The 10,763-nt window shown below is 41.2% G+C and overlaps 1 protein-coding gene across 1 annotated transcript in view; it reads right to left on the reverse strand.

The window, feature by feature from the left end:
- Nucleotides 1-10,323, reverse strand: part of MAN1A1 (mannosidase alpha class 1A member 1) — a 150,468-nt gene extending 140,145 nt beyond the window's left edge. The window contains exons 1-3 of the mRNA XM_042016271.1: nucleotides 10,314-10,323; nucleotides 1,823-1,925; nucleotides 165-258 (exon numbers count right to left, since the gene is read on the reverse strand). Coding sequence (XP_041872205.1) covers nucleotides 165-258; nucleotides 1,823-1,925; nucleotides 10,314-10,323 — 207 coding nt within the window. The remainder of the gene's footprint in view (nucleotides 1-164; nucleotides 259-1,822; nucleotides 1,926-10,313) is intronic.
- Between the last annotated feature and the right edge of the window lie 440 nt (nucleotides 10,324-10,763).

Consider the following 10,763-nt stretch of genomic DNA (forward strand, 5'->3'; position numbering starts at 1 on the left):
CCGGGGCGGGCGGGTGCGCGGCACCGGCACATGCCGGCAGCGCGCCCTCGCGCACCCACGTGCACGCTGCTGCGCGCACACACACGCGCGTGTGCCCCCGCACGGGCGCGCGGCGGGGCTTGGCGCGCTCACGGGCGCGCGTGCACACGCGTGCACACACTCACTGGGGCTGGGCCGGGAGCGGTGCGAGGGGAGCCGGGGCACGGCGGGGCCGGAACGACTCCCGACCCACCGCTCAGGACGAGCCCTAATCCATTCCTTGTAAGAAAAACAGGGCTTAATTTTATTTTAGTTTTTTCTGTAGGTAAAATGTGCATCTTTTCCAAGGAAGTAGGGGTATGTATCGATGGGAGTGTGAAAATCCGACTTTTCATCTACTATAGTGCAAATGAAAAGACCATCGTGTGCTGGCACAAGGAAATGCCGTGTTTGATAGTGGATCGAATTGCTGCATCAAGCTCCCCAAGCATTCAGTGAGAGGGAAAGTTTCCAAAAATAATAAGATACCGATTTATTATTTTTGTCCGTGTTACAGAGCAATGCAATAAACAGCAGGCGTGTGGGAAGGGGAAACAAAATAAAATGTTGTGTCACTTTAACAGAAAAAGGGAACCCAGCCAACACCCAGGGGTTTATCTCCAACTTTTTTGGAACATGCTCAGAGTCTACCTAGAGTTTCACAGCAGTTCAGCACTGTAATCTTAAACATTTCCCCCCAAATGTTAACCACACAGTCAGAAAGAAAACAGTGAGATATGTTGTTCCCAGAAGTTAGGATGCTGATGTCGGTTTGTTTGCGTATTTGCATGGCTTTATTTTGCAAGGGAAAAAAAAAAAAAAAACGACGGTAGAGGGAAGTCTGTGCTTTAAGCAAGGGCAGGGAGAAGGCATTGTGTAAGCCTTAAAGACAAGATTTTGAAAATGGGCTTGGCATGGATCTAATTCTGCTCCCAGTGGAATTAAGGGGAGTTTTACCATTGACTTAATAGGAATAAAGCGAGGCTGCTGCCCAGTGCTTTTCTAAATCCCTTTCTCTAGAAGTTAGAATATGTAATAGATTAATTAAAAACAGGTTTACAGAAGACAGTTACACAGAAATATCAGAGTGAGTCCTGCAAAACTCCCCTAAGTATATAAGCAAATGCTTCTGTAAAATTTCAGGATTATATATGAAACGGAAAGATCAGGGGCCCAACTTCATATCCAGTGAGATCAGTAATTTAATTTAGTTTTTATTCTAGTTTTCTTTTATATCCTACTTTTTTCCTGAGTTGCATTTCCCCACATTTAGATGTGAAACTATTGCTCAAACTAAACAATAAGCACTCTGACTTTGACACACATTTCCCAGAAATGTTTAACATAGCCTAACAGCTGTGCCAAGACAAAATTGTTTAGGGTTGAAGAAATCAGACTGCTTGGAAAAGGAGATAAGAATCCATGGTAGTTTTGGGGTTTTTTTAAAGCAAAATTTAAGGTAGGAAATATGGGGTCTAGCTGTTGAAAGACAGTTGACTAATGAAAAAGCTTCCTAAATGGTGAAATACCACTCTCATCTTCAGCAAGCATATTCTGCTTCTATCACTGTGTATGTGGGCGTGCAATATTTTTCACAGATTGCCCTCAAAGCTCATCACTACTTATGTGATAATATTTGGAGGCAGAAGTTATTGCTGGAAGAAATGCCTTTCTTCAGTATTCTGAAGTCATTCCTTAGGTTGCCATATTTCTATAGCACTTCATGAACGGATGCAAGAATAAAAAATACCATCGCATGGGGTTCTGCTCCTGTGTCTCCTAAAATGAGGCTCTTGGAACTCACCAGCCTTTTGCCTTCTTTTGGTGTTCATCCCAAGGGCTAGGGGCTAAATGTGGACTCATGCCAGGGGTTTCATTGCCACACTCATCGCTGTCTTTGGGATATCCTGAGCATGAGGGAGCAACAATGAGGATTTTCTATGCAAATACAGAAATTGTTACATTCTCAAGCCTTTGTTATAAGATGATCATTCCTCCTTCTCTGAGCAGGACACAAAATTTTGTATGCAGAGTGTTCCTGTTGTTAGCACTTAATATTATAGTTACCGGTAAGGTCATGTGGGAGCTATTCAGTGGGACTATTGACGCATGTAAAGTTACTGGCATACAGAGCTGTTGACTACGTGAGGGCAATGGAGGCTGAAAGACAAAAAAACTGCTTCAACTCAACAGTGATATACAAGTTCCTTGGGCTTTTTGTCACTAATTTGCTTCAGGCACAAGGTATTCCAAGGACCACAAAAATACAAGGAGTAGCTCGGAGTAAAATACCTCTGATTCCAAGTAGTAAACTGAAGGGCTGTACAATGCTTATTTTCAACTGGCTGTGTCCAACAGGCCATTCAGCTATAAAGTTAAATCACTTAAATAGTGTCAAAAATCCAAATGAAATACAAACAAGAGAAGCTTGGTGTTTGCATTAGAGACAGCAGTGGAAAGCCCACCTGCCTGCACCAGGACTTGCACTCGAAGAGCCTCTTTGAACACAAGTCTGTCAGCATATCCACCTAGTGGATATTGAACTGCCTGCTACTTTGGGTCAGGGTTTTTTCACTAATCGAGCTGCATCACTTCCTGGATGACATCAGCTAAAACAGGAAAAAAACCCAAGTCTCTGGGCAGTTGTTTTGCTATGCTGGGTGAGTCTGAGTCCTACCCAGTTTGGTTATACCAACAAAACACTGGACTGCATCCCTGCCATGGAGGGAAATACTGCTCCTGTGGATTCAGCTGCAGAATCAGGAATAATTTTCCAGCAATCATTCACAGCTCAGGCACTTACAGAAAGGTAGAACTGATACAATGAGAGGTGGTGAGAGGGAGAGTTGCATAATAAGGGATAAGGCTCTTTTCTGTAATAAATGTTCTGAATGGGGAAATTTGTTACATATTGACTGAAAGGCCTGAAAAAACTCTTATTATAGTCTTTTTTTTTTTTTTAAATCAACTTATACCCAATTTGTCAAGGTTGCAGCCTTAGATCTTATCTAGTGATAAGGAATTAGCCCGCTTGGTCTGAAAGATACATGCAACAGATAAAAAGAGAATTAACAGTTGGCCCGATTTTAGGCCCATTCAGCTGAGGCAGAGATACTGATTAATACATCTTTTTGGATAGTGAGTTTGTAACAGTGCCACTCCCTTGCAAGGGGTTCCCAGTGTTACGTTCCAGTTAAAACTACTGTAAAAAAATACTTGACAGCTTCCTTTCAAAATGCAATACTTTTACCCAGCTTTCAGAGGTCCTTTTAACATGTTTGCCTTTGGAAATGTGACTCATAAACCCAATTTAGACATCCAGGTCTTCATAGATTAAATAATGTAACAAAGACTTAGGGTTCCCAGAGCACACAAGCTGGATTCATAACACCCAATGTGCTGTTTTGGAAGGAGGCTTCGACCATTTGAGGACCAGATGTGTGTGAAATGCTCTCTAGCTCTCTGATTTTGGCAGCTGGCTGCAGTTCTCAATTCAGTCTGTGAGGAAAGTGTGATTCACAGCCACAAAAACTTTGTTCAATCTTCAGTGTTTTGAGAATACAGGACCTCCTGATGCTTTTCTTCAAGAGCTCAGAAGAGAGAAGTGTTGACCACTTATTTAGGAGTCCTGTGGTTAGAGCACTTGCTCAGGAAGTTAGAGATCTGTGTTTGACATGTTTTGTACTCCTGGGGGATTCAAATTATCCTCTTTTGCAGTAGAACATGTTCATCCCCCACCACCATTCCTTTTGAAGTAGTGCTATGACTCAGAGAGGAGTGCAGGACTTTGAAGGCAAAGAGGAGAAAAGTTTTCCACTGAGTGTTGCTTAACAACCCTGAAGTAAGAATGCTTCACTCCCAGAGAAGCCTACAGCCTCAGAGCTAGGGCACTAGTCTGAGAGATGGAAGACACCAGATTATTTCCTGCCCAGTGCGATGGGTGTTGAAGATTGCTCTCCTATCTGAGGATGAAAAACAGAAGAAAGAAAATAAAATATTTTTGCATCCTTTCTCAAACATTTCATCTAGCCTAATACATGTGATGAATGTGGCTAACAACCAAACTTTTTAAATACTGTAGAACTGAATGTATCAGGAATATGAAGCTGTAGGCTCACAAACCTCCTTAACACTTTTTCAACTCTTTGCTGGCATGGCTGTCAATTCTACAAGAGGTCTCTTTTCTACCAGTATCATTGGAAATATCTTCCATCCCTACCTGAGGGAGAGGATCATTCATTTCTCCAAATGAAATCTCTGTAGTGTATGCAGCTTTCAGTGTTTTTTGGGAGGCTTCACTGGAAGCACTCAGATAAACATCCAGCTAAGGGCAGAAGAGCTCTGCCCTTTCTCTCCTCCCCAAGATTTCAGAAGGCAAAGAAAATGAACTGGAAGAAACGCTGTCTGAAGAAAATATTTGACTCATGTTCTATTAAAACATGAAAGATTAAAATAATTGTCTTCAACATTGCAGGAAACCTGAATCTAGAACTTGAACTGTAACTGCTTGCAGTATTGTATTCAGTAGTAACATGAGGTATGTCATACTCAGCCTCAGATGGCATCTTTGAGAGTATCTCACTTAGATTCTTGCTTTTTATCATTTTATAATTGTTTTAGTCAGAGACTTCTGCACTCCCTTGAAGCAAGCAAACATTTGGTTTTCAATGTGCAAGGGAGAGAAATATAGAGGTAAACAAAAATAATGGAAAGGAAAAGAACTACAAACTTCATATATCTTTCCAGAAGTTTATCAATGCTCACATCACTGAAGAAGATTTTAGCCATGGGGCTAAGAAATGGAAGCTAGACCTTATGGTGTTTTAGCATTTAAGAATCAAAATCTCATGTAATTATTTGCATATCAATTAAGGATGAAGTTGTTTGGGGACATCCCATGAAATTCCATCTGACTCTTAGATGTTTAAGAGATTAAAAGTCACGGCAGGTACTCATTCTCTTCAGTTGTCGCTCAGAAGTGCTGTTACCTAGAGTGAGACTGCTGTTCTTTTTCTTCCTGCCTCCTATTTTGTACCCACAATTGCCAGGAATGTTAAAACGCCACCAGATTGGGCATATATTTAAGGGACAGAGCTCAGTGGACCAAGAGTGACTTAAAGCAGTTCACTGCTGTGGTTTCCTTTGGACATAATTATCTCCAATATCACTAAAATACCTTGTGCCAGCACCATGACTGTAGCAACTAAAGGAACTCCCAGGAGCTCTTTTTTCACTGCCATTAAGTTTGTATATCACATTTGCAGGTATAAGTTTAGTAGATTCTGACAAGATTAAATCAAGACAAGGCAAAATTTTTTAAGAGGGTCCCTAGAAAACAGACTTACTGTCCTTTCCAAGGTGGTTTCATTTTTCTTAACCAGAGGGGAGATGTGTTGGCAGAAAACAAGAACTGGCCATTGGAGTTGGTGTTTGTAGCCATTCAACAGCTGTTTAGCAGCCACATGATTGGAATAAGCAGACATCTTGGCTGCAAAACAGATCTGGCTCTGTTAGTGTGTAGCCTCAAGGAAAAGTGGTTAGAGCAGAGATATCCAACCTGATAAACCTTCTAAGGAGTAAAAATATGCTATAATAGATGACTAAAAGTATTAACAAGAGATCCTAACAACAAAGGACACTGTGAATTATTTATTTCTTGATATTAGCTGTGCTTAATTTGTACAAAATTTAATTCCCTTTTCAATGGCTCCCTTACTATTTCATAAAACCAGTGTTCCTGAGCTTTTTTCACTCTGACCACGTGTGATGACACATGGATTATGTAAATTGCCCTCATGTAATTGTTGAAGTGGTGTCCTTGTGCCTCTCTTCCCAATGTATTTCCCTAACCAGATGAGTTAATTCTGCTCAACAGCACATATAATAGAACAAGTACAGATATGGTTTACTGACTGCGCCCTGTTTGACTGCAGAATTACTATGAATATACTTAGTTTTTGATTCTATTTTAAAAGTTCTTTCTCTTGCTGTAAATTTGTTATGGCTTGGGGGTTATAAGCAGTAGAGTTTATGTATTTAGATTTTTTTAAGTTAATCTTTCCTGTTGAAAATACTCCACTGCTTACTGGCTTCATCATCTGGAATACAGTGGTACACTTTTTCCCAATGGTTCTAATTAGGATGCAGTTTTGTTTTCACAGACTTTTGCTTGAAAGTGCAGCCAGTTCCATCAGCCCTTGGTGGATTCTCTTACTCCAAGCAACAGAAGACTTTTGGTGACAAAGGGTTAATCTTTTTTTGCTTTCCTGTCTGTACCATGTGTGTTCTGACTCACTTTGACACATACTGATATTTCGTCAGAAGTGTCCAGCTACCGCCTGATGGGCTGTGTGAATTTTTGCTTTGCAAAATCCCTCCCCAAGTAATGGCTGTCAGCTGCAAATTGGCAGAGGGTGCCTGTGCGCACAGCACACACGTGACTGCTCAGATCTTACACAGTTGTGAATTATTTGTCTTCCCTAAATTAAATCCAGAAGTTTCAGCCTCAGTTCAAAACTGATCCTTTATCCTGCTAAAATGCTTTTGTTTGATTTACTGCTTGGGCAGTAAAATCGGTGCTAATCTGACCTTTGCTCTTGCTGTTTGGCTAGACCAATATCTTACTTAAAACCTAGATAAGAAAAATATTTTTGCCATTTTTTGTCTGTGTGATGCTGAACCTTAGTTTCCTCAGCTGTAAAGTAAGAGCTAATTTATTTCACAGTGAGACCTAATGTATGGAGTTCACTTTGATATCTTTAGGTAAAATATTGTTTTGGGGTACAAAGTTCTGCTTTGTTTTCCTTAGAAATTAAATTCTTCCTCGTTTTCAATGCTCATTTTCTTATCCAAGGACTTGTAGTATACCACTGACAATCTATCCTAGGCCACTTCTAGTTCATTTCACTTTTTTGGCTGTCTTCCTGAAGCACAGGTCTCCTTTCTCCCTGACATGTGTCCAACTGTCCCTGAGCCTTCTGCTTTATTGACAACTGTAGTGCTTCAATGTCATCTGATGCTCTGGTTCATTGCTGCAACCCTGAGCTTGCAGGGTATAATGCTTTGCTGAATACAGGGCATCTTTGAGTGCATTATGTCCCTCAAAAGCACCAGGCAGTATGAGATCCCAAACACAAGAATGACAAGACTGAAGTAGCTTTTAGACAGGCAGATTTCAATTTAAGATGAGACTCAGGAAAATATTTAAGGATGAAAAGGAAAGATAATTATTGAGTCAAAAGCAAATGTTTCTTAAGGAAATCCTTCTCTCTCAAAGAAGATGCAGAAGACTGAAGAATGTATTTTTGATTTTCAGACTGGTATCTGTGGCATAAAGGTCTCCATGCATGCCAAGTATTTTCTTGAGAAAAGGGTAAATTTTTGTATGTGAGTCAAATCTACAAAGTGGGGACAAGTGGTACAGGGTCTTCTAAGATTTTAGTAGTTTCATGCCTCTGCATGTTTCTCTAGTTCTCTTCTATACAGTCTGTTCCTTTAATGTCCCTGCCAGCAGGGTCGGAACCTGCCTTTGGCACAGTTGCAAATGTGGAAAGTAACAATCTAACAGTGGATGAACGACAATATATTTAGGTACTATATCTACCATAAGAGGTAGATATAGTATCTAAACACTATATTACAGAGGTAATATCTGCTATTTTCTCAAGTTAACCAGTGACTGGCTACATTTAAAAAATAGGCATGGTCTGTTCCTTATTTTTGACTCATCATTGACACTCGCTAATTTGCTTAAATGAAAATAATTTGGCTCTTCTTTCCCCTTATATATTCAAATCAACACATGAGAGACAGCAACATTAGGTAATTGTTAACATATGTACATGAACACAGAGGACAAATTCCAGACAGAGCAGAATGAGGCATCTGGGTAAGGTCGTCATGCTCCTACAATCACCCATTTAATACAGGTTTACCTTGTTCTACCTTTTTCCGCCACAGGTTAGCATAGAGGCAATTTATTTTCATGGGCATACACCCTATTGTTGACCTATATTAGGAAGACATTAATTTGCAAACTGCCCTGAAAACAGATCTTTAAAATTAGAAAATTTGTCTTTACCAGTGAGGAGTATTTCCTGATGGAAAACTAAGTTTACCACATAGCATTTAAGCAGCTGCAAGTAATTTATTCCTCTCTCTAGTTGCAGTGGAAGAAAGAATAAATCCATCCTAGCTAGAAGCAGGGTAAAGTCATGTTTCTCTAATGGTTTGGGCTGGCATGACCTATCCTATGCCTCTGTGAGAGCTGGAACAGAGTGGTTTTGAAAAAGCAGACAGAGTGGTCTTTAAAAATGTTTATCAGAGGTGGTTTGCTGTCATGCTTTTACTACAGTCTTGCCATATCTCTTCAAAGAAAGGTTTTCAGTCTTGTGTTGCCCCAAACTTACTCCTCTGTTTTGGTTCATAGTGACATTTGATAGTGCTGAACTCAGGTGCACAGAAAAATTAATAGTCAAGTGTTTTCCTCAGAATGACCAACATAGGCTGTTTTGTTCTCTTTCTGAAAAGGGCTGTTGCAGTGGGGAAAGCCCGTGCTGGCTTGTCCTCTCACCAGTCCTGTCCTATTAAGACATCTACTGGGGCTGCAGAGGGGCCTCCACAAGGCACCTCAGCAACCACACTTTTACCATCAAGGTCTTTTTGCACCTCTGGCTGTTCACTCCATCACTGATGTGTTTGTGCCACATGTAGCTATCCTCTGGTCTCGCAGACAGGCAGTAGCTTTATTTAAGTCGTTGCTCATCAGCATCTCACCACAAAATTGGGAGATTAGGAACATGGGCTGGTGCCAGACTCTCAGGCTACAGGCTTGCCTACAGTGTGTCCCTATATCCAGTTGTCCTGAAGGACAATGCGCACTATCCCATCCTTTTGTAACCTGCACAGAAGAAAACATCTCTTCCTAGCCTGGAGATGGCCCCACTGGTATATTCTGCAAGGGTCATTGGTCCGGTAATTTTCTTCTGTGAGGAGAAACTAAGGCCTGACAAACCATAGTTCAAGATTGACAACACAAATACAGTGATTTGTTCATGGAATGTGGACCATATTGGAATGGAATCCAATATTTGTTCATGAAATATGGACCATCATGGAATATGGACTGCTGGAAAAATGACAGAAGAGAGAACTTCTTAGGAACTCCTTGTTTTTGTGGAAGGAAAGGAGGGAATAACTATAAAGCAGGATGATTGGGAACAAAAATCTATCCCTGAGGCACCATGTCAGGAAACCAGATGTCGTCACATTATTTATTGTCAGCTAGAGTCACAACCCATAGCTGGACAGGATGTCTTTATAGCTGTCTCTTGCACTAGCCAGAGGCAAGAAGGAGACCTGAGCCAGCTATCCCTCACATCCTCTACACACCAGCATTTCTCAGCCTTACTGACCTGTGATCATCCAAATTTGACCAGGATGGTGCACAGTAACCAGGGAAAATGCAGAAATGGTGTAAACCTTTCAAAATTATGGGTTTGGTCTTTCTTAGAGCCAGTTTTGTGACTGTTACTGCTGTTAGACTCTGCCTAATATCATCCTATTTAGTCAATTGGATTTCTTACTGGGATATAGAAATAATCTATGTGATGGAGTGTCAGTTGTGTGCTCTGAACCCTTGACTAACAAATTCTGCACAGGAGCAGAGTAGTTCCCTGCAGCTGAATCTGTTTATAAGCATTGCTGGAGGTTGAGCCACAAGGGCAGCACTGTTGCTACCACGCTGGTCTGTGGCTTGTGAATGGTTAATGCAGTGAACTAAATACTGAGATGAATGCCTCAACACGTAAGTAAGGCAGACATACTACTAAGAACAAGGAAATGTGAATGTGCTGCTTTAGGTTAACACATGAACATAAAGTGAGTTACTCTACTGTCCTTCCCAAAACAGGATGGGTGGTTATGGAAAGCGGATCCATAAATAGAAGTTGCTGAGTTGTGTCCTGTGTCAGGCCTGTCTAGTGCTCCTTATCCTTTACTCCTTCAATTTTTAGCTGTGGAGATTTAATCTGAGCTGCTTGTCATTGAGATGGAGAAATAGAGTGAAGGGAGTCTAAGCATTTGGGAATCTGGGAAGTAACCAGCTTTAAAATTAAAAATACCAGCCAGATATTTTTACAATAGTGATAAAATCATCCATTGGTTTGAGGTGACCCTGTCTGGATGCTAGGTATCCACCAAAGCTGCTCTATCACTGTTCTCTTTGTCTGGACAGGGGAGAAAGAATATAATGGAAGTCTTCTGAGTTGAGATTAGAACTGGGAGAGATCACTCACCAGTTACCATCGTGGGCTAAACAGATCCAAACTGGGGAAATCAATTTTAATAATTACCAATCAGATCAGAGTAGCCTAAAGAGAAATAAAACCAAATCTTAAAAACATCTTCCCCCCACCCCTCCTCTTTTCTTGGGCCCAACTTTTCTCCTGAATTTTGTCTACTCCCCTACAGTGGTTCAGGAGGATGGAGAAGGAAGGTTGCAGTCAGTTCACCACATGTTATTCCTCATGTCCCTTTCTCCTCAGTGGAAGGACTCCTCACACACTTTCCCTGTTGAGTCCCTCTCATGGGAGACAGTCTTCTGTGAACTTCTCCAACGTGAGTATTTCCCACAGGATGCAGTTCCTCACAAACTGCTCCAGCATGTGTCCCTTCCATGGAGTGCAGTCCTTCAGGTACAGACTTCTCCAGCCTGGGTGCCCCATGGAGTCACAAGTCCTGCCAGA

This window comes from Corvus kubaryi, unplaced genomic scaffold (genome assembly GCF_017639235.1).
Source record: "Corvus kubaryi isolate FWS band 111438036 unplaced genomic scaffold, C.kubaryi_AGA036_p1.0 split3-73, whole genome shotgun sequence".
NCBI classification, from domain to species: domain Eukaryota; kingdom Metazoa; phylum Chordata; class Aves; order Passeriformes; family Corvidae; genus Corvus; species Corvus kubaryi.